Consider the following 24,893-nt stretch of genomic DNA (forward strand, 5'->3'; position numbering starts at 1 on the left):
GGCAGTTACTAAAGTCTAATTAACCAATCCCAAAATTCCTTTGCGTATATCATACATTTTGATAACAACAATTTCGAATTGATCTTCCCTGAGAAATAAATCTGCATTAACCAAAAAACTTTATTTTGTTTACATTATAAACGTTCAAAGTCATGGTACACTTGGGTAAAAAATGTAACGCTTATGGTTTATCATTATTTTTTACTCCCTCGATTTTGTGCTGCTAATGACACTATCATCTCCTTTTTCAAAAGTTCTCTAAAAAATAAAAGTGTATGGGATATTTACAAAGAGAATCTTCAAAATTAGCTAGACACTTCAGTACCAGAAATAATAAGAGTTTCATATTTCAAATCTAAATAGAGACCAAAATGGGATTATTGGATTAAAGGAATTCGCAATATTTTGGTAATAAATTATATATTAACAAAAAGTAATTTTATATATAAAAAAGATTGGTAAAAATTACAAACCATTAAATTAATCAGTGCTAACAATTACATTCGTTTCCTAATACAATAATACTACCACCAGATAGCTTTATCCATATATAAAATGTGGAAACAATGGAAAGTATACTAAGTTTATTAAAAAATGAAATTGGTTGGTACACTAACAAAAATAATTATGGTTTATGACTTGACTGAACTAAGTAGCACCTTTTGGTAGCTCTATCATGATACGTATCCACAGGACTTTGTAATTCTTAAAAACTAACTGTGAATTGAAGTGACTTGTTAAGAACCATGAAGAGATATGTAGTATTACTCAATTAAATAAACATTTTCATGAATGGAAATTGTTGATATATATGTTTTTTAGTCTTTAATTGATTTTGAATGTTTCTAATATCATCAACAATAAGTGAAGCATAAGAGACAATTACAGCAGATAAGGAATTCATGCATCTTTTATTTTAAAATGGAAGGAAAAATATGATTTCAAAAGTGATATGGAAGCATGTAGCTTGAAAAAATTAGTTCGAAATTAAATGTACTATTTTATCAGTCCAATTAAACACAAAAAAATGATTGAACGCTTTCAGTTTCACCTACTACACACACATCTATCAACCAATTTAATTTTTATTTATTGAATTATATTGTCAACTTTCAAAATAAATCTTGTATACAGGTATACAGTAAACATACATGATTATTTGTCATATTAAGATGAATGATGAATTAATGTGGTAGTACAGATGTTTTTTGATTGAAATTAATTCGAAAACCTAATTATTCAACAATTTAATTTCATTTAATGCTTGTCTGAACTTTTTCGTAAATCCAATGGTAGTATTCTGTTGCCTTTTGTTGTGTCGAATTGAAGGCTTCTATAACAACTCTCTGCATGTTTTCCGGCGACAGTTGACCACTGGAACATACAAATTCAATTAACTTGCAAACAATAAATTTCTCTTTAATAATTGTTAGCTAAAAAATAACAAGTTCCTTCACAAATCAATTTATAAAAATGGTACAACAAAAAGTGTAAAACAAGTTTATTAAGCCTCTCAATTTGATTCCAGATATCTAATGAACTAAACTGGCTTGAAGGAGGTTTTTTTCTGGAACTGTTTTATATAGGATCATCTTCCCTTAAATCTTTGTGCTCCTTTTCAAGTATATTGGTATTTGATTCATAAGTTAACAGGAAGCCAAACTAGAAATTCTGTTTAGTATAAGACTTTAACAAAACACCCAAATAAAAATAATCAGAAATAGAAAAGAAATTAGGAGATTCCACTAATAAATTAAAACATATTTTATCATTCATGATTTTTTTAGCTTATAATATGTAATAAATCTGAGTAATCATACTTTTATTGTAATGTACTTTAGCTACAAAGTTTAAAAAGTAGTATAGGAAAGTTTTCAGACATTTCTTGAAGAATATATAATACTTACACAAATACTTCATTTTTAAGATAGTCCATTCCTCTATTATAATACAAAATAGATGTTACATAAGCATTGCTTAGCATTTTTTGAGAGTTTTCTATAATCCCAGGTAAATATACTTCTACCTAAAATAAATGAATGTTGAAGTTTGTCATAATTTATAAATTTTTTTATACATAAATTCTGCCAATGAAATATATTTTGTTAAAGGAACAAACTTATCAATAAAAAACATTTCCTGTTATTGATTAAGGATATAAATTTGATAATATGGGCCAATAAATGTGGTATTTAAAAATTTCTCTAAACTAATTACTTCTATAGGATTATAAATATTAAATTATCCTTAATTTTTTGTAATAGTCAGATCCTATAGCTAAAAATTGTTACTGATGAGTAAATGGAAACTTATTTGTAGATTATATCAGGCAAATGGAATAAATTCAAAAATTTCAACTCACATTTTGAAAACTATAAATACTTGGAAAATACCAAATTGATAAGATAGTTGTGTAAGTAAATAATGTTGCAATGTAAACAATTGTATTAAAAACTCCACTCACCGATTCAACTACTACAGGATACTTCTCTAAAACTCTCTCTTTTATATCATAATAAGCATTACGACAAAGTTTTCCCAAATTGATGGCCAATTCTACGTATGGTTCAGAATATGTGATAATGGTTTGTTGCAAATTCGGAAAATGCTCTTCAATCTTTTCACTAGTCCAATGCAATCCTTCTTTTAGTTTATCAATTACCAAATGGCTATATTCACAAACTTTATATTCTTTTAATGTCTTATTTGTTAGGCTTTCTGAAATGACAAGTGATTTTTGATGTATACATTTGAAAAACTCTTGATACTAAAAAATGAAGACAGGTGATTGAATGTTATTTATGTAACGGAGAAATGTCTATTATTTTGAAACAAAATATGAATAAACAAACTTCTTATATGTACCACTTTTTTTAGAAATTATTTTTTATTTCAATTTTTTTTATTACAAAATTCGAATCAACCTTATACTGGTAATTAGCGATGAAACAGTTATGTGTACCACAAGATCATAATGACATTCCCCATTAAAATAATTATCAGAAATAATGTCATCGATTGTTTTAAAAATTTGTATGTGGCCCATAATATAGCCTGTGTTAAATTTGAAGTTTATTCTAAATTATTTAGTAATATGTAAGTTCACACAGTACATAGTAACAGTTTGATTATCTTGGAAATTTTCATTAATTTTCAATAATTTACCTTAAACAATCATCAAATAGTAAATTAATTGTATATAGTGATTAATAACACAAAATATTTTTTAAAGAACCAAGTAATGATTTCAAAATCACTTTTCATCATTTGTTCAAGTCAGAAATTTGATAAATATAAATAAAACTTTTCATCTATTAACTTTATATACAATGTTTAAACAATATCTATCACTTTATTTTAATTAGGTGTAGAGTATTGCAAAATGCAATTTTCAAGAGCTGGTTTATCTAATGGATTAGATTTAGAAATTTCATAATCAAATTACTTAATGGTATAACTACAAACATCTCCATTTAATAATTCACATCCAATTCAAAAGAAAAATGTCTACTTACCATTCCAACTTCCATGTTGTTTAATATCGTAGTATAATAAACCACCAATTGTTAATAATAATATTATTAACAACTTGGAAGAAGAACCTTTCTTCTCCTTGACAACCATTTTTTTCTCAATTTTCTAAAACAAACATGTACCTAAGTAAACATTTTAATAGTATCATAATAGTAGTTCAAATGTACCATTCAACATATTATATTTATCACTTTTCACATAAAATACAACAAAAAATGGATGAGGTTTGAGCTATGATTTGTAATTGAATATTGTAAATATGGTATATATTTCTATGTAAACAAAAATAAAACTTACACCCTGTGAGTACGTTTGATAATGATAACGAGAATTTCGAGGGTAACACGCTTTGTGTTTTATATAAATCATTTTTGAAAATCTTTTATTACACAAATATCTCAAATTTTTTATTTTTTTTATCAACATTTATATCTTGAAATGGAACAAATTACAAATATTAATATGATGCCATATAATTGGCAGAACTTACACATGAACACTGATTTCTAAAATTAAATTCAGTATTGGATAAGGTTATTAAGTGTGATAAAATCAAATGAAAAATTGATAAATGAACTGAAATTTTGACAAAATTCCTTGTTAATCAACTTTGATAATAAAGCATTGGTTAATTAAATTGCATGAAAAGTTTGTGATTATTATAATAATAACTATATTTTAGTCCAATTGTGAATAATTTATTACATTAATTCTAAGTTAGAATTTTAAAAATTAAAATGTATAAAATTTCAATTATAATTACTTTCAAATGGTAAGTAGGAATACAGCCATAAATTAAATTCTTAAATAGTATATAAAATATATAAAAAAAGTGAATATTGAAGTATACTAGAGAAAATTCAACATAAATTTCCAAATTAACCTTTAATCTTTACACAGGAAGTAGTTGTACTTGTTATTTTTCTTAACGGCTATTTTAAGCAAGTTCATTGTATTAAACAGGAAATATTTTAAATTGAGAAACACATTTCGAATTCAACAACACAAATTTTTTTTTTATTTCTGTTATGAGATGTAGTGAGAAAATATTGTAAAAGTACACTTCAAGTAATAATTTTAAATACAGCTTCCTTTTTTGTGTAAGTATAGTTATAATAAAAAAACATAATATTCATTTAGGTAAAAGAACATATTAACTTACTTTTTTATTAGCCATATTTTAAATTAAACGAATAAAAGACAAATAAATATTCTTTACTTAATATAATAAGCCTTTTGGATCGATTGCTGTTAGTGTTGAAGAATAAATGATAAACACAGAATAAGCGTAAACACTCAGTTCTTGTGTTACTATTGATTTAACACACGTAATGCAACCTAACCATAGATAAACAGAATATTCACGAAACTATATAATTTCCCATTCAGATGCGTTCTACAGTGCAAAACACTTATGAGTAACTGATTTTACTCTACAATAAAATCATGACTGACAAGCTTTTCTAATTATTTTATTGTAAACCAAATCTTGAAATTTAGTTGTTGGCTAATTACAGAACAAACATAACCTTAAAACAATTAATGATAATTATTATGTTGGGTTTGTTATAGTGTGTTCATCCAACTTGGGCAATTGAGTAATCAATTGTGATGTTATGAGAATAAATTTATTTCGGCAATAATCTTCAGTGATAATATTAGAATAACAAGTATAACAAGGATAAGGAAGATTCAAAAAGGTTGTTTATACCGTGTATTATAAAAAAGGGAATAAAATTATTTAAACAATGAAAACAAGTTCAATATATACACTCCTGAGAGTTGAATTGATGTTCAACTAATGTAAAATGTAATAGGCGAAAATTATCAATGAAAATCACGTCTTCAACATTGTAGTCTTATAATAAGGCGGCTTAGTGAACACGTGCTCTTTGAAATAAATATTTAACATGAACACTGCGAACTGAATAGTAAAAAACTTGTCCAGGTCTGCATTACAATATTTAATTTTCAGAATCAGTGAACCATTTGAAAGTATAGATAAACAACATTAGACGAAAATTTAACCCTTTGGAATACCAAAATAAAACCGGTCACTAAATCTCGAATAAGGGTTTCCGGTTTAGTGTCAGTAGTTAGTTGTGAGCTGTGCGCAAACTCTGGGGAGGTTTAAAAAAACACTGCTTTAGATATAAAACAGTAAGTAAAAGGCAAACAGTAATAGAAAGTAGTTGTTTGATGAAGTGGATAAACGAGTATATAACAAAAATTCAGGAGTATTTTAATAAAGGAAGACAAATGTATTACTTGGATGAAGCATGATACTGTTCGTAAAGCCTGGACAGTAATTCTGATGAGGAGAAATGTATTGTAGTATATGTATTATAGTATAGAATATGCATTGCATATGAAGACCACAGGGGAAAAACTTTGTAAGTCGCAATTTTAGAATTTTCCAGGAAATTGTCATAGGTATGAAGGTAAAAAGTAAATTATCAGGATGATTTACTATTATAAAGTATTCACTATTTTGTATCTACATTAGAAAAAACAAAAAAATGGTCTCAACATTTTCTGTCAGATTTTTTAGCTCTATGTAGTAACTTTCATGAAAAAGTAAACTAACCTAACCTAAACAACAAATTCATCTTTGTATTTAATTTTACTGAAATTATTTTCGCTCGTTATATTAAGTACAACTCTATACAATTGTTAGCCGATTATGGTTTTACACAGTGAGTAAATCTGAGATAACATTTTCCCTATTATGCTAAGAACTTATTATTAAAAATATGCTGCTAGTATATAAACAATTTCTAAAATCGGTATGGACTTATGGTTCATATCTATGTAAAAGATAAAATATATACTGCAGTTATAGTCCTTTACACTAATTATAAATAATAATCAATTTATAATAAAACAATTGACAGGAAATGAGATCTGCAGAGTAGTAGATTATATTTTTCAGAAAATAAAAATTCAAATGTATAAGAACCACAAAAAATGTAACTATAAATATTAAAAATAGAAAAAAAATTTTCATAATTTTGCATTGGAAAGTGTTTTATTTCAGAAATGAACATCAAGAGAAAATTTGTACTGATGGTTTATGAAAAAATATAAATAAACTAAATAAGAGATAATAAAAAGGATATTAAAAAGAATTTATCTTACCTGGATAGCTGCAATACTTGATTTAACTCCTTCTTCTTTACGTTTCTTCAAAGATAACTCCTCATTTATTGATTTTATATTAGTTATTAAACTATTGAATGCATTTCTGTTAATCTTTTTATAAATTTTAGACCAATTATTACCTTAAAGATAAATAATTAAAATTGGAAAATTGCCCTGAATTCAATTTACGACAAACATAAAATTTTTGAAATATATGTAAATTTGAGATTCGGGACATATATTAATTTGAAATATTCACAATTGAACAAATGTCCATTTTGCTATGAAAATCAATACTTACTCATGTATTCCAGAAGTATGGCACTGGATTGTATGTTTTTAGAATAAATTTTACCCCAAGTAGACAAAGTGGATTGGTCATTATAAAAAGTCTCCACTAAAATATCACACAGGTAAGTCTGATATAAGGCATTACTATTTAAATTAATGTTCTTGAGCAATATATCTATGTTGCCTGACTGTTTAATAGATGAAGGTTTGATGTCAGAAACAATTGCAGTCAATTCTTGTATCAAATCATTTGGCATGTTCTTTTTGTTATTATATACAACATTCAATATTAACAACAGTTCATCCAACGATAAAGGTTTTTCTTTGTTAATTTTCAGCAAGTTTATCAAATAAGTTAGCACGTAACGAGAATAATGTTTCATTTCTAGTAATGGTAGAAATAAATCCTGAAAAACTGATAATAAAAATTATAAATAAATAAGTTAATGTCTTATTGAACAAAATCAAGTATAGAGTATGATTTTATATGTTTGTATATAATAACTCACCTAACAATCCACTGCTGAAATTCTTATAACCTACATGACTTATACCCCAAAGTATCGATAGTCCTATGTTGGGTCTATTTTGATAAGAATTTCTTAAATTAACATGTTTCTGAATACTGGTCATCACTAATGTAGGTTCTTGTAAAGAAATATACTGTAAAAATATCTTATATCCTGTAGCTGGAAGCCCTTTGCTCATTTCAGTAGCCAATGAAGTCAAACAAATGTCGAAAAATAATTGGATATTACTTTTGCCTGCTTCTTTCAGTACTTTCTGAATAATAGCATTTAAACCAGAAGGAACCTACAAGAGTTTGATTTACTATAATACTTTTCCCATTTTTTTTGGGTGTATGTTATATCACTAATGGTTATTACTAGTAGATTCTCAACAGTTAACTTTGTTATAAAAGTCATCATTTATATTGAAATAGAAACATGTGAGTATCCCTTGGGAATAAAAAAATTATAGGCAAAAAACTTGAGACTACGGGATGATTATGTACTGAACCTTTCATATATTCATTATCTTAAAATTTCTGATAAATTAGAAACATTTATTTTAGTATTGATGGAATTACAAAAGCGGTGTAAATATATAATAAGCAGACTTTATAACTACATATCGCACATCCCTTTAGAAAACCATATCAAGTTAAAAAACAAAAAGAATGGTATTTTTACATAAAAAAGGTCTAATAGTTGATGTCATGGTCAGTTAATTTTTTTTCAATAGATGGCAGTTAGTGAAATGACCCATTCCCGAGTTTTGATGAATAAAAATAAATCAAACCAAAAAATTCATAATTAAATTGAAGAAAAATATAGTATTTAAATTATTATGGAATGGATCAACAATAAATTACTTGATATTGTATTATTTTGAATTAATACAGTTTTCCAATTTACAAAAAAATATTATAGAAATCTGTAAAATTTCATATTGAATAAGTAAGTCATCTTTGTTCAAAATATCTTACCTTTAAAACTAATAAAGATAAGGGAAGTAGAGTTTATTTGTTAGATCATAAATTGGTGTTTTCCAATAAACAAAAATCCCTTTTAGAACATTATTATAGAAGAGGGGTTTACCGAATTATGGATACTTTAACGGTAAAAGAATAATTTCTTTTGTTCAAGCCAAGGATAACGACAATTTCTCTTACAAATAGAACTGTTGATTTTCAAAAGCTTGTTGAGAACAAGTTGAGAAACAAATATGTTACTAAATGATTAACTAGTGAAATTATGAATGCACAAACATTTATTTTGTTATAATAATTGATTCAGTTTAAAGTTTTGGTATTTTTTTTTATATTCTACTATAATTTTATATGTGGCCATGATTTCACAATAACATACTCTTAAATTTAATCTGTAAACTTTAGCAGTTAAGAAATTATCACTTATTTGCTTTGATTGATAATAGTGACTTGGACCTATCAAATACATCAAGAATGTAACTTTTTTAATCACTGTGACATTCAATAAGCTACTTACCACACTGAGAGGATAGTTGATAGGTTTTGTTGAAAAAACAGGATCATGGCTCTCAATTGGAACTTTCTGATTTAAATACTGCAATAATTCCTTCAGCCATACTATTGGTGCTTCAGGAAAATGATTTTTATTTTTTTCATAAACATCTTTAAATTCATTAACATCAATCTGGAACAAAAATAAATTTTGAAAATAGGCTATTTTTACATATACTTTTAATTAACACTTGTACAAAATGTATGTGAAATTAAAATTGCTATTTATACTATTACAAATTATATTAAGTTAAATAACTTACAGCATTAAGAGCACTTTCAATGGACTTGGGAGGTTTAGGTTTCGTATGTTCCACTTGTTTCTCTTTTTTAACCACTGCCTTTTTAACATTCTCTTTAGGTTTATTTTTATCTAACAACTTATTTTCTTTAAGTTTACTACTATATAAATTCTGCACTTGCGATTTAGGTACTGAAATTGAAAAAAAAAATTATAAAAAGCTGCATATGGTTACACTTGAATGAAGCACTTACGAACTTCTTCAATTTTCACTCCATTGAGGACGTTTTTATTATTTTTAAAGTCTTTAGAGTTGTTGACTTTAGGTATTGGTAATTTACTTCCTTTATCTCTTTTTTTGGTAACAACTTCCCATTGCCCAGACATATTTGAATTTGTTTTACTTTTACGAATATACACTTCTTACAATAAGAAAATAATTATTTTTATACAACTGGACCACCGCTTAATCAAAACCTCAAATCAAAAAATGACAGCTTATAGACACGCTGCTGATGACGTGTGTCGTGTTGTATATGTTGGTGGAAGCGGATTTGTGTTCTAATTTGAACACGGTCACTGACGGGAGTATCTTGTTTTTTGTCAGTTTTTTATCACGTTCTATGACAGTGTCTATTTGTCAATTTTCATTTGCAGATTGTTCCGTGATTAAATTGCACATGAAAGTTTTTTGTGACTTGTGTGGTGCAACGGACTTTTTGCGCAGGCTTTAATCGACCAGCTGTTTTATAGTTTTGTTCTTGTCTGTCATAATTTTAAAAACATTACTAAGTTCTTTAATTTAGAAATAGAGTTAAATTACTCATTTTGTTTAACAATAAAGTTCCTTTTATCTATCACCATCAAACAGATACGTACGTTTTATATCCTTTCGGTTTTTTTTAAGTTTCACTTTTTAAAATTGACAGCTTATCTTTCCAAGGAGTTTTGTAGGAATGGCGTCTCATAAGTGAAGTTGAAAAAAGAAAAACGCTTTGAAGTGCAAAACCTCGATATTTTTTTTTGTTAAAATAGACATTAGTAGTTAGTGAAAAGACATGGCAAACAAAGCAACGAGTAGTGCTCTTAGGGCGTTAGCAGTGGAGTATAAAAGTTTACAGGAAGAACCAGTTGAAGGTTTTTGTGTAAAACTTGTTAATGAAGATAATCTTTTCGAATGGGAAGTAGCTATTTTCGGTCCACCTGATACCCTCTATATGGGAGGTTGCTTCAAGGTAAATCATTGTCCTATAATTATTCATATGTATTTGTTATTTATTCCAAGTATAAATAAGTAAACAAAGAAATGTGTTTATAAATACAGTCAAATTACTGAAATGAAATTTAAATTTAGCTAATGATAAAAATGCTCATCATTCAGTTTTACTTTTATTAGTTATTGTGTATTATAACATATTCTATCTGAAAATTAGATGCATAAACATTTTTTTTTTCATTAATTTTATAAGAATGTTAAATATCTTCACTATTCAATAGTTATGACATTACCCCCTGCAAAGTATACACATATTTCTTGCTTATTATTTATAAAATCTTACAGAGAAATCAACCTGTGGGTCATACCCCCTATGAACAATATTGATGACTCAATAATATAAGCAAAAAAAATTTAGTAATTGAGTTTTAATGTTATAAAATAATGAAATTATAAAATATTTCAAGTTCTTAGAAGAAATATTTTGTACTGAATTCCATTAAAATGTATATTTTTAGGCAAGAATGAAATTTCCCACAGATTATCCATATTCACCACCATCAATAAGATTTTTAACAAAAGTCTGGCATCCTAATGTATATGAGGTGAGTGAACATTTAATTAAAAACATTATTATATGGATAAAAACCTATTTACTGCTAGAAAAATTATTTTTACATTTTCACTATGTTTATTTTTCTTTTTGTTTTGTTTTAAAGATATTATTATGTTCATTCATTCCTGTATCATATGATAAATCACTATAAACTTTAATTTCAGAATGGAGATTTGTGTATTAGTATTCTTCACCCTCCTGTAGATGATCCACAATCTGGTGAACTACCATGTGAACGTTGGAATCCAACACAAAATGTTCGAACTATTTTATTGTCTGTAATATCACTTCTAAATGAACCAAACACGTTTAGTCCTGCTAATGTTGATGCCTCAGTAATGTACCGCCGCTGGAGGGATTCAAAAGGAAAAGATAAAGAATATGAAAATATCATAAGGTGATCCACATTAGAATTAGATTTTAAGTTGTATTAAAAAATTTTAGGATTTGTAAATAATTCGTTTGAATCAAATAGCGGGAAAGTAATTTTTATACCATTTTCCAATCTACTTGTGTAAGTTTTAATAACTTGAAGATAAATTATTATAAACTTAATTGTTTCTTTAGATTCTTAAACATGGATGCAAAAGATGAAAAATAGTCACTGTTGATTTTAGAACAAACAATTCATGAACTATTTCCAGAGTACAATATCAAACAGACATAATTTTGTGAAAGTATTATTCAAAATCAAAAATATTTCCAAATGAATCCACAATTTTAGCAAAGGCACTACACTACAATTTTAGCACTACACTCTAGTATATCTTTTGCTTAAGCCGCTGAGTCTTTATATTTGAATAAAATGACGATTTTGATGATTTGTATAATCCATAAATTCTATTGAACTTATTTTTCAACGGAGAATGGTGTTTTTCCTTTTTATTATATTTCATAAGTTCACTAAGAGAATCCAGGGGGTACTTTTATAAGTATTTATAAGCATTAATTTTAAAATTATCTTAAAATTTTTGGAATTTCTTTCAAATAATATACTTCGTTTTCAGGTCATTTTTTCTTTTTAAATTTGTCTAATGTTTTTTGTAAAAAATATTTTTAATTCATTAAATTACCATATAAAGATCCCAATTCTTGTTGCCTCTATGTACACCTTGTTTTCATATTGATTTATTTTGATTCCAATAAACTGATACAATTACAGTAGAGTAGAAACTTGAATAGTGAAATGGGAATCCAGTGCAAAAGTTGAGTTTATTATATTGTTTAAAGATTTTCATATTCATATGGTCAATCATAGTATTTATTCAATCTATATTAATAATCATTTAATTAATATATAACCTGGTAGCATTATGTCGTGTTTTTAAATTCAGGCTATTTGAAAAATTAATTTTTTTGTAGGAAACAAGCAATGGCTGCTAGAGCTGAAGCAGAACGAGATGGTTTAAAAGTACCATTAACCTTGGAAGATTATTGTATTAAAACACAAGTGAAACCGAATAATTCTGAGCCTCAAGTTGAAATGACTGATTTTTATGATGATGATTATGATGAAGAGTACGATGACCCATCTGATGGATCTGAATATCCCGAGGAAGATGATAATGACAGTGGAAACGGAGAATTGTGATGTCGCTAAGAAAATTTATTTCATGAGATATGTTTGTTTTCGGTTTTTTCCTACTCTGTTTATAATTGCTGCTTCAAATTTTAGTGTTTATTTCGACAGACGTGGTTAATCCTAACTATTATTTTCTATCTTCTTATAGAGGAATGTTCCTAAATCAATAATTTCTCTTTTACATCGAAACATAGTGAAACTCACTGCATTATTTATTTGAGCTCTCAACATTTTTTTTAATATAAAGAGCCTTATTCAGATAGGATTATACCTGTCTCTCTATGATCTCCTTCAATATACGAGTTTTATATATCATCACACCTACCAAATTATAGATATAATTAAATTCAAAAACTAAAAAAATTGTCTGGATAATAAGATCACAATCTATTGAAGAAATTGATGGAAGTATTTCATAAAATTTCGTAAGTTATGGTAGAGAAACAATATTTCTGAATTTGCATTGGATTGTAAATTAGACCTAGAAAATATCAGCAAATTAAATTGATTGTAACATAACATTTCTGTTTATTTATAGAATTTTTATTTAATAAATTTTCAGTGGAATAATTAAACAGTTTATTACTTATTAAATATCTAGAAGAGGTTGGAAGCAGTGAGGTAAAATCAAATTAAACAAAAAACACACATTGAAAATTTGATTTACTATATGAATGTTTTAGATTCGTCAATTTTATTTCCGAGCACATTGAGGATTAATTTATCACCTTTTCTGGTCTATCTCGAACAATTTTGATAGGAGTAAACGACAATACACTAGATGACCATAAAACAAGAGTTACTGTTTTCATATTGGCTCCACAGGATTACAGTACTGCTGCTTAAATTTGTTACTATGCCCATGGAAAGAAAATTTATGTATACATAATTTCTTAATAACCTAAACGTGGACTAAAGAAAATCTCAAGCATGGGACAATAGACAAAACTTTCTTAAAGTAGTAGGACGAAGAAACAACAAAGATTTCAGTGTTTACAAAAACATAGCAATCCTGATGATTATGCATTAAAGCCCCCAAAGAAACTGTAACATTTTTGTGACTTCACCACATATTATGATATATTTTAATAGAAAGCTTAAGATATTTCTCTTAGGTAAATCTGGTAATGGCACAATCATGAACATTTTTCATGTCATAGTATAAGCTTCTGAAGTCCTAATTTCGTTTCTGTTTCTGAGTATCTGAATTTATTATTCCAAAGGATACATTCCCATTACTCACTTTTCAGCTTTTTCATGGGCTTCAAGTTACCCTATTTTTATTGAAAGAGGTAGAAATCGGAAGATTCAAATGATAAAAAAAATTGTAGATTTTCATTTCCAATATGTTGTGAATTTTTTTTGCAGTAGCACATTTTCTTCCACACAGTTTTATTCATATTATGTTATTATTTATTTAATTTAATATCACAATCTTCTAGAGCCAAATTTTAAGTGGGAGTAAAATAACATTCAGAAGACCTAAAAACACAATTCTATCTTATGAAGTAGTTAGCAAAACGATTCCTTAATCCTTTTTGAAATAATGTTGCTGTTCTTTTAAACAGTGATGTATTCGAAATATGTAATTAATTAATACTTGTAAACAAATTTGTAAATACTTTCACAGTTAATTAAAAAATTCAACAAACTAATTCCACAATTGCATCAGATCCCACAAGTGTTTTAAGTCTTTCAACTGTATTTTGAGATTTTCATTAATTGTGTTAGGTTGGTTATATTAAATTAAACTCGTCTATTGAAATTAATTTTCTTGGTGTTCTGTGTATATAACTTATGTTAATCGCATGGATTCATTCTAACTCTAGGGATTGATTAACAAATCTTATTATGAAGGAGTTGAAGAATAAAGGGATTAAATCCACTTAATGACACATTAACTAATAAATAATTAAGAATTTTCTTAGTTTCAGTATCTGATACCAGTATTTTCAATGACAAAATATGGTAAAAATAGGCTATATCTTATTGAAAGGAAAAAATAATAAGAAAATTTGTGAAAGGAAATTAAAAGTTAAATTAATCTCAACTGGAAAAAACAAATGAAAATTTTTAATATAAAGACATCTAACGAGAGAAAAATAAGTTGGTATGGTATAAATACTCATATAGAACAAATAGTCCTTATGATGTATGACACAAATTTTCCCCTTTTATTCTTACATACCTTCATATGTTAGGGTCGGTTTGTAAATTTTCAAAACATTTTCAAACTACGTTGTAAATAGAATTAATGAACTTATCTAGATAAGGCTGAATTGTTGCTAAGATTTAGCGGAGATCTGGATAGCAATGGTATAATATGGTGATCTAGCAGTTGCAGCAGCAATTAATAGCACCAAAGTAGGATCTGATTAAATTTATTGAATTGTTGTCTCCGGGATGTAGTATAGGAAAATATTTCTCTTTTGGAAATAACTACACGAGAGTAGTAACTACTAAGCTACAATAATTAAAATAAGATGAGAAATATTTGATGATTAAATAACAAAAAAAATTCATCATAGGTTAATATTGGCCTTCTACTAGGTAATCACATTAATCGATATGAGAAAATGTTTTTGAAAATTATGAAATATCATTTTTAGACAGCCCTAACGTGGAGTCTTTTGTACTGACCTATTCAAAGGTGTTCAGATTTACATAAATATAAAATTCAATATATGCAAATTTTTCAAATGATTTTTAGCTTATATGGATACGGATTTTTTGGATTGTCTTACGCCTGGAGTGTTTCCCCAAGCCTAAGACAATGGCTAAAGAATCAGATGAGACTTCTCCATCTGATTCTTTAGCCATTTGTTCAGTTCATTATTGATGAGGCCACAGTAGGGCTCTGGTCCTAAGTATGGAGTCGTTGCTCCTGGTAGTCACATTAGGGTTACTTGGTTTCTCTTGACTAGTTCTTTTAAAGTTTTTTTGCGCTCCCACACTAGTGTGCGTGCACTCAATAGCTATTGGGTGAATGATTGTCATAGTGGTATAGAAAGCTTCTTGAGCTGGCTTCGAATGTGTACTAGAGAGATACATTTGAAGCCTTTAGAAGATACTCATTGACTCATAATTGGCGGTCATAAACTATCATTTCAAATGGCATATATTACTACCACTACACAAACAAGGCAGTAAACTATTGATCTCTGAAGACGATAAATTGGTTATCGAAACACACATCAGTGTGTTGGTGTAGTGATGGTAGTAAACTTTGTGTTCCGTACGAATACTACCAACCATTCCAGAACTTCCAACTAAATATTATAATTGTTAGCAAATGTATTAATTTTGTTATTCGATATGTACAGCAATCAGTAATATATCCTGTATAATCAAAAAAGTTGATTCGAAAACTAGAATTTCAAAAGTGAAATCTGAATAAATAATTTATCAGTGGTTAGTTCAGTACGAAATACAACACATTGTATATATTGTATGTATTTAGTGAATATATGAAAAACCTTTTTTTGAAAATGTATTATAAAGTGAAAGGAGAACAAATTTCTATAAAAATAACAATCAGTATTTTGAAACTGTAAATTGAGTATTACTACACGATTTGGATCTAATAGGTTGCTAAATATACAATAAAAGTCATTATGTATAGAAGCGAGAAAATAATTCGTGGATTTTTCATCAGAGGTCCTTAAATATTTTCAAAATTTTACTGCTGAATTTCGACCAACCTTAAACCTTGTCAAAAATATGAAGATGTAACAACGGTAGTTTATCTAGACCTCTGTAGTAGTCAATTAATTCTTGCTAGTCCATCTGAGTCACTTACTTACCCCATAAAAAATCGTTTATTCCTAATTATTCAAAATCTCATTAGCCATTTAGTGAGTAAAAAATTGACAATTTAAAGAGATTAGAAACCCAACAAAAACTCTATATTTACTGGTACTTAATAATAACTGATAGTATTTTAGTCTAGTCTGGAAAATATCCTTAAAAATTGATAATAAAATGTTCCCCAAATGATTTAAGATGTTTTTCCTATTAGACCTAATATTAAATCTTGTAGAATTCACTCAAAATAAATTCAGTTTCAACGTCAGTTAATTTTCAAAAAGGTCCACATATTCACAAATGGTTCAGGTGATTTTGATAACTAGGTTAAATATATTTTTTTGTAAATATTTAATAGAGTATTAATATTTATTTAGATTTAGAATTTTTGATCATTATGAATGTGTAAAATTTCTCACAGGATACATCAATATGATTTGATAGATAAAACTCTACAGCATGTGAATTTTGATTTCGGTAAAATTTCATCAAGGGAAGAGATTAGGAACATAGCAACTAACTGATATTTATAACAATTTTTTGGTTCTTTAAAAAAATATCTAATTAAATTAACAAATAAAAATCCACTGAGAAGCATTTTCTTTATAATCAATTGTTTTTAGGTCATAACTTATATATAATAATTATTTTCTTCAACTTTTTACATCTTTTATATGTCTGAAAATCAGTTTAAATCATTATTTAGTGCTCGTTCTTCCAAACCCTGGATCGTACACTTCTGATTCGAGAAAATATTTATAATAAATCATATTGATACACTCTGTATATTTGAAGTAGTTGATATATCAATGTATATAGAAACATTTAGTAATTTGACCACCATTTTAAAAACTCCCTTGGAGTTGCCGTTAGAGGCAGTGTTCAATATTTTTATATACGGCAAATATATTGGTAATGTGAACAGAATATTGGAAAATAGATCCAAATGTCTTTAAGTTGTATTAACAAATACATCCATATCTGGCTCAAGCGGCCAGACAGTGTAATTTTGAGTGTTGATATATTAGTGGTGTTTGATATGAATATTACAAACGGTTCCAAAAATGATAACATGGCAGAGTATTTTTCAACTTTAGGAATGCTTCTCAAAAGAAATCCATCTAAAAATGTCCAAACTTTTCAATGAAAACAGTAATTTGTCAATTTCATTTATCTATCTGAAATTATCTTGCAAACTTTCAACACCACATGGTATATAGTATATATGACATATATTTGGTGGTACATCTTAAAGCTACACTGACACTAGTATTTTTTTATACATAATCACTGGCCAAGCCGTGAAAAATCGAACTATTTGACTGTTCATATTGCATATTGTAATGTTCATCGATAGTGATTTTCTCGCATTGAAATATTTATGTCATTAATTACCTCATGTGTGAAATTTGTTTTAAACTGTTCTATCTTTTGAATGAATAAATGGTCAAGATTTTCTGTTTGTTTATATAGTCATCTATTAATAATAAAAAATTACACTTAGTTTAAACAACTCTGAAAAACTCCCAAGTCACTAAAAAAAAGTTCATTGAAAATAAGTTAAAACTTTATATCTACAAAGTAATCCACAATCATGTACAATAATTTCTAGAGCTGATATTTTGTTCAAAACAAAGGGTACTACTTCATGTACTTTTTTTCATCTAAATCTTCCTTATTTTTCAGTTTTAGAAAAAAGTGTATGAAAGAATATCCCTATTTTATCCCTAGAAATTCATGTATATAATTCGAGACCACCTTGTAGGTTGGTTTAATGGGTTTATTTTCTGAATTGAAAAAAGAGACTTACAATAGTGAGTGCCTCTAGATTATTTAAAACAAATAAGGAACCAACCAAATCAATTACATTCTGGTGCAAACTATGTACAAACCAACAAATTAATTCTTGAGATTACACCTCAGTGGTTCGTCCAAAAAAAAATGTGGAAAAACTTTTAAAAAGAAATTGTTCTAATTGAAGTTTAAAATTACATCTTTTAAATTAATTTGAAAATACCTACATGGATTAAAGAAATAAAAACAATTTAAAAACATATTTTACTATAAACAGTTACAATTTTCCAAATATTAATTCCTATTTATTTTCATCAGCAGGTTTAAAATGGTTTAATAAATTCACAGTCCAATCTCCTTCAACACCCTTAGTGAATTCTCTAATAAATCTGTAGTTGCATATTGAAATTCTTTGTTGATATTCAGGAAGCATACCCATATTTAAAGGTGGTTCTTCACCTCTAGATCTCATATTGGCTAAACCTTTCAGTGAATGATAAACCATAGTTATTTCAACAAATCTTTTCTGTTCTGCCCCCTCTTCATTGAATATAATACCAATCTGTAAAATAAATCATTTATTGGATACATATACTGTGAATTGTATACATCAAGAAGAAAAGTGGCAAGCAACTTAAAGTTCTGTTATTTTCAAATAAGGAAAAGCAATCATATGTTTACAAAAAAATATTAACTAGGATTCAACTTTCTCGACATCTCAAATAATATCAAATATAATAAAGAAAACTATGAATGTACCTGATAAGGAAACGAAAAATATATATCATCAGTGTCTATTGATATTTGTTCACGTTGGCTCATTGACATTAGGGATAGTGCTTTTTGCAAACTAGATATAATATCATTCGTAACCAGATTCTCCAATGATTTAATGTCGCCTTCCGCCAATTTACGTGAAATTACCTAAAATTCAATTTGTAGACAGTCTTTATTGAATTCAATTACATATATTACTGACTTTATACAAACTGAATAAACATTAAGTACTTCAACATACCTCAACTGCCTTTTTCGAAGCATTTACAAAATCTGCAAGACTAAATTCTCGGTCTAAATAAGGTTTAATAATAAAATTTGCTAAAATAAAATTTCTAATAGATTTTATCAATGACGGCCAAATAACTATGGGTTGATCTGGTAATAAGGGAGGAAATTTATTTGAAGGGGGATTTGAATTTTCATTTGAAAAATATCTGTTGTTAATGAAATTTTGTTCAACATTATTTTTTAAAGTTGGTGAGCTTAAGGTAGTATAACCATTTTTTTTAAAGAAAAACTGTTGATTTTTTACCGCGCGCTTCAATATCAAATTTAAATTACTATAATTTCGAAGATTTCTATAAATCACATTGGCACTCATTTTATCATTTTTATCTACAAATATTTAATTAAAAAACAAATTTATATTTAAGCAGAACCAATACGCTATCTTGCCAATTTCTTCTCTTTTATTTTGCATGCCTCATTACTATCGTTTACTCAGCCACATTGATTTAAAGTTTTTTAGTATCTTTTTGAATTATCGAATAGAAAAATGATTTTTGAGATTGAAAACAGAATTATACTATCAAGATATGTAAAAAGTGTATTCAGTAACTATATTGTCATTAATTACAATTAGTTTTTACATAAATATGTCATCGTTCCAATCTTTATAACTCATATTCCATTGTTTATATAATTATAAATGATGACTCCATAAAACCGTAATTTTAATATAGGAAAAAAGTCATTAATTATTGAAATTACTCTATTATCATTCCTAATAAATCTCAAAATTAGTAAATGATTCTTGATTACTAATTAAAGATTATGTCAAATGTTGAAGATGGAAGTTATACAACACTGTTCTAATAAATTATAAGTACATATTCAGATATTTTAAAAATAGAATCCAAAATGCCAAAAATTTTTCAAAAACATCACGTCAAATTATTTGCGTTTGTGAAAAATATAGTACCGTTTTTTATACGTCATTAGTATGTCACATCGATGACAACTTTCAACGGATACGAGTAATCTGCAGTTGTTTCAGTTTTAGTTGTTGTATTTAATGGGATAGTTTGTATGGGCAGAGAACTGAACATTTAAAAACACGTATATTATGTTTACATTGTCATTCTAAAAACATTGATATATTGATAGATATATTAAAATGGGGTACAATTTATGGAATTATATATAAGGTAATTAATCACATTTTTAAAAGTAGATAAAAACATATTGTACGCATTAGATATTAACTTTATAATGGAACATTGTTTGCTAGAACCTAATTTCCAAGATTTAATTCGTCTTATGTCAACTTGACAATATGAAAATTCATAAATTATTATAGATTTTGTTGAATATTACTTTACATCCTGTTATACATTATTTTAACAGTAAGTTATGTATGAGTCAGTTGATGTTTGTTATGCAAAGCAGATTTCAATAACATTTCTTTTTTAACGTTGATAAAAACTTTTATTTTAGTGAACACATTTACTTTTTTACAATAAAATTATTTAAATGTACTCCATTGACTATTTGTATGTAGAAGGTTAAATATTGAACATGCAAAAAAGATATTTCTCTTATTTGCAGAAAAAATGTAGAAATTTTTGTTTCTTATTTGTATTTTGTTCTGTTCCAAGATGTTCTTATAAAACAATTTCTAACAGTATTATCAATTAAATAAAACTAATAGTTATTTTAAAAGGTATTGATTTGAAGTGAGAATACTAATTGTTTTAATTCATTCTAATTTTTTAAGCATACCTGCATAAAAATGAGTCAAATAAAGGTTGTTGTGTGGAAAAATCTTATAATTAGGAAGAGACACTGGTTTTTAACAATAATAGAAGCATTGCTACCAGTATGTTTGTTTTTGCTCATAGCATATGGCAGAAGTCAAATTTCAGGATTAAATAAAGTTGAATTCACTGATCCAACATTTAATTACAAAGAAGGAATAAATTATGGTATTAATGTTGGAAATACCTACATCCTGTATACACCTGGTGGTGACTACTACACAGATTTAATAAGTAAAATGCATGCTAAGTTGTCCCTACCTAGTGACCGTAAGTACTTTTTCATATATATAAATTTCTATTTAATTTTTTTATGTTGAATTGTTATTAAAATTAGGAATCTAGAAAATAGTCATAGTAGATATTATTATCATCATTAATACCTAAAAGTGCCTCGAAATAATTATTTAAGTGGTATTAGATTTCATACAGGTTTTTGTTCAAATTCAATTCACTTTAATTGATAACAAATTTATGAATAAAGATTCTTATCAAGCACATTGTTTCTTGATAGATGCACAATAATTCCCCCCTTGTTATATGTTTTGCATGCCTTAATTTAAAACATATTATTGGCTCTCTAAAATGGAAAAATCAAAGAAAAAATAACCAACTTCTTGATTGATTAGAAGATGTTTAACAAGTATTGACACCAGATAGGTGGATTTCATTATCTTATTATTTTGATTGATCTGATCTACCAATTTCTTATTAAATATTCGTCAATTTCATTCTATTTTAGTTTATGTTGACAAATTATTTATTTGTAACAAATGAAATTACGTGACACAATTTTTGAAAATTCTTGAGAGGATTGTTAAGTTTTTAAATGTTTTTTAAAATTTTTGGAAATTGAAAAAAAAAGGAATATTTGCAAAAAATGCATTATTTTATTTTAAAGAGTTCAAGAAAAAAATGCTGCCAATTTAAAACAAATTCCTTGAAATCCTTGAAAATTGAAAAAAGATTCTGAAAATGTCAAAAAAATGTGATCATCTTTTGAAATTGAGAAAAATTCTTTGGAATTTTGACAATTTTTTAGATTTTCAAATATTGGAAAGATTAAGAAAAAATTCTACAGGATTACTAAAAATTACTCGAAATTTCTGAAAATGGGAAAGAGATTGTAAGAAAGTCAGAAAACAAAAAGGAATATTTGCGATAAAAGGGAATATTTTTATAAAATCCTAAAAATCCTTGAAAGATTGTTAATTTGAGAAGTTACACTACAGAATTAGAAAAGAGTAAAGTAAAGTAAAGTAAAAATTGAGTAAAGTTTCTGAAATGTGACAAATTGTAATAATCCTTTGAAATTTCTTAAAATTCTTGGAATATTTCCAAATATCGGAAAGTTCGAGATAAAATCCTTCAAAATTAATAAAAATTCCATAAAGTTTCCTAAGAATTTAAAGAGTTTCTGGGAAATTCGAGAAAAATAATCCTTAGAAATTTTGAAAAATTCCTGGAAGATTTCCAAATCTTAGAAAGTCCAAGATAAAATCCTACAGAATTACTAAAATTAAAATTACTGAAATTCAGGAGATTTTGATTAAAATTTGAATTTGTATGAAAAACTATTTCTTTGAAATCCTAAAACTCTTTAAAATATTGTAAAATTTTATTGAATACAAAAATATATTACAAATTACAGAAAACTATAAACTTAATGTATAACAACAATCCAGATGGGATCTGAAATTATAAGGCATTAGTAGAAGTTTGAAAAAATAAAAAAAAATGTCTGGCCATGTATTTTTTTATTGTGTAAAAAATAATTGCTCACTCATAATTGATGGGGTACTGGTTATAAGGATGAAGTGAAAAAAATTAATATTAGTAAAAAATAAGTAATTATTCACATTGTACGTGCTAATTAATTGTTTCAGTAATCAACATAATTGTTGTGAATGCTTGTAGTTCAAAAAATTGAGGTTTTTATTGCTGTTACTACACAAATAGAATTTTTTATTACCTAAGAAAAGTGATATTGATGTTTTAAATTTTGTTGAGAAAATAGTACAAAAAGTTGAGATAATTGGGAAACAATTTCATACCATATTTTTCTCCAACCCACCTATTTTCTCGTCATTTGAAAAACCCTAAGCAGTGTTTTTATTTATTAAAATGAGTTTGTCGTAGTTGTGGTTAGACCTTGATATGTTCCAATCTATAAAGGTTATGAATGTGATAAAAATGATTATTTACAATTTACAGCTATTTTCTTTCAATATATAATATTATACCTTTCAAATATGTATTTACATTAATCTAATAAAAGTTAGATGAACTAATTCAACTTAATTTTTGTTGAGTGTAATGCATAATGAACAAATCTATCTGAATCAGGTTATCACAATCAAGTGCTGTATCAAAACTCGCAAAATCTTGAAAATTTCAAAGATTTACATTTTTTGGATTTGGAAGTTAAGGACTAAGGAAAAGTTTGTTGCCAACAAAATGAAAATAAATTTTTAACCTTTACATCATCTAAAAAAGGAATCCTAATGAGAATTTATACACCAAATACTCTCGGGTTCATTTAGTAAAATTAATAATGACGCCACATCCTGTATACAATATCTATGTAAAAAACCACGATTGAAAAGTCCGAGAATAAAAGTATTAGTAACTTCTATACTTCTAATTAGAAAAAACATTTTCACAAACTACTTAATTCGATCTGTTAAGTACAACTACAATGATCAAAGTCAATCAAAAGAATAAATAAATGAATATATTACAATTTTATAAGACAAAGAGCATAAAGGCATTTTGATTATATTGAAGATTTGCAGGTGTCTCTTGATAACAGTGCAGACACAACTAGTATCGAAGTATTCAAATAATTTCAAAATTTGATCCTAACTGACTTACCATCTTTTTCATTTTGAACTATCTAATTACAATAAAGATAAACACCTGTACCAGGTTTTTGTTTGTAATTTATACACCTTTTCAACTTGTTTGTATTCAACAGTATATTCTAGTGGAAAAATGAAAATAATGAAAACTTACTTTACTTAACATTAAAATATTATTTAAAATGAGTTGATATTTAGGTTTCCCTTGTAGTTGTTGATAATATTTTTTTAATGAAAGCTGTCTATTTTTTCTTCGTCAATTATGATATTCAATTTTCTGCTATAAATTCTATAGATAAAAAAGCAATTTCATAAAAATACTTACAATATAATCAGTTTTTTGTTAATTTGTAAATTGTAAATATTACAAAATATTTTCTATCACAATATCTGATAATTTAGTCTTTGTCAGTGTTGGTTGTATGATATCTGGCCTGGCCTTACCTATAAAGTTTTAGAATTCACAAAAAAGAAATATCAGTACATTTTTACTATCAATAAAATATTTATATATATTATATAATGCCTTTACTGTTGGATCAGTAAAATTTTCAATTCTTTCATTGATCATTTGAAAAAGATGGTTTAATAAACTGAATAAATTTTTTTCTTTACAGAAGTACAAAGGTTTGGTACTGAAAAAGAATTACTGGAATATTATTACAAAAATTCGAATTACACAATTATAGCAATTATATTTGATGACAAAGATAAGAAGAATCTGAAGTATAAATTAAGATATCACGAATCTGGGTCGTTTAACAAAGAATTTTTGTCCACAGGAGACAAATATCAGAATGCTTATTCTTTCCAACCTGGTATCGGTAAGTAAAATATGGGAATTCAAAAATTATTGTTTTAGAATAACTTTTTACTTCTTAGATTTTTTGCTCTTTTGTGATGATTTGTCTTGATTTTAGGTATCTTTCCATAGATTTAGAAAAAAACTTAAT

At 26.7% G+C, this 24,893-nt stretch overlaps 4 protein-coding genes across 6 annotated transcripts in view; 2 read left to right on the forward strand and 2 right to left on the reverse strand.

Annotated features, from left to right (window-relative positions):
* Positions 1-400: 400 nt before the first annotated feature.
* Positions 401-9,835, reverse strand: LOC130444512 (transmembrane protein 214). The gene is made up of 10 exons (XM_056779659.1): positions 9,506-9,835; positions 9,274-9,443; positions 8,976-9,143; positions 7,476-7,779; positions 6,977-7,381; positions 6,673-6,815; positions 3,516-3,639; positions 2,465-2,718; positions 1,908-2,026; positions 401-1,374 (listed from the first exon to the last, which is right to left on the reverse strand). Exons 1-10 carry the CDS (start codon positions 9,636-9,638, stop codon positions 1,254-1,256), a joined length of 1,941 nt encoding a protein of 646 aa, XP_056635637.1. The 5' UTR covers positions 9,639-9,835; the 3' UTR covers positions 401-1,253.
* On the forward strand, positions 9,752-13,240 carry LOC130444514 (ubiquitin-conjugating enzyme E2 R2). Its single transcript, XM_056779661.1, has 4 exons — positions 9,752-10,486; positions 10,986-11,072; positions 11,248-11,480; positions 12,446-13,240. The coding sequence occupies exons 1-4, from the start codon at positions 10,310-10,312 to the stop codon at positions 12,672-12,674; spliced, it is 726 nt and encodes a 241-aa protein (XP_056635639.1). The 5' UTR covers positions 9,752-10,309; the 3' UTR covers positions 12,675-13,240.
* A 4,682-nt stretch (positions 13,241-17,922) lies between these two features.
* LOC130444513 (m-AAA protease-interacting protein 1, mitochondrial) lies at positions 17,923-19,743 on the reverse strand. The gene is made up of 3 exons (XM_056779660.1): positions 19,282-19,743; positions 19,023-19,187; positions 17,923-18,825 (listed from the first exon to the last, which is right to left on the reverse strand). Exons 1-3 carry the CDS (start codon positions 19,642-19,644, stop codon positions 18,565-18,567), a joined length of 789 nt encoding a protein of 262 aa, XP_056635638.1. The 5' UTR covers positions 19,645-19,743; the 3' UTR covers positions 17,923-18,564.
* A 524-nt stretch (positions 19,744-20,267) lies between these two features.
* Positions 20,268-24,893, forward strand: part of LOC130443867 (ATP-binding cassette sub-family A member 2-like) — a 28,267-nt gene continuing 23,641 nt past the window's right edge. For 2 of the 3 annotated variants that reach the window (XM_056778746.1, XM_056778748.1), the window contains exons 1-3: positions 20,268-20,470; positions 21,040-21,349; positions 24,558-24,764. In XM_056778746.1, the coding sequence (XP_056634724.1) occupies positions 21,055-21,349; positions 24,558-24,764 (502 nt within the window). In that variant the 5' untranslated portion in view covers positions 20,268-20,470; positions 21,040-21,054. The remainder of the gene's footprint in view (positions 20,471-21,039; positions 21,350-24,557; positions 24,765-24,893) is intronic. The other variant, XM_056778745.1, reaches the window with a different exon arrangement.

This window comes from Diorhabda sublineata, chromosome 5 (assembly GCF_026230105.1).
Source record: "Diorhabda sublineata isolate icDioSubl1.1 chromosome 5, icDioSubl1.1, whole genome shotgun sequence".
In the NCBI taxonomy this organism is placed as follows: domain Eukaryota; kingdom Metazoa; phylum Arthropoda; class Insecta; order Coleoptera; family Chrysomelidae; genus Diorhabda; species Diorhabda sublineata.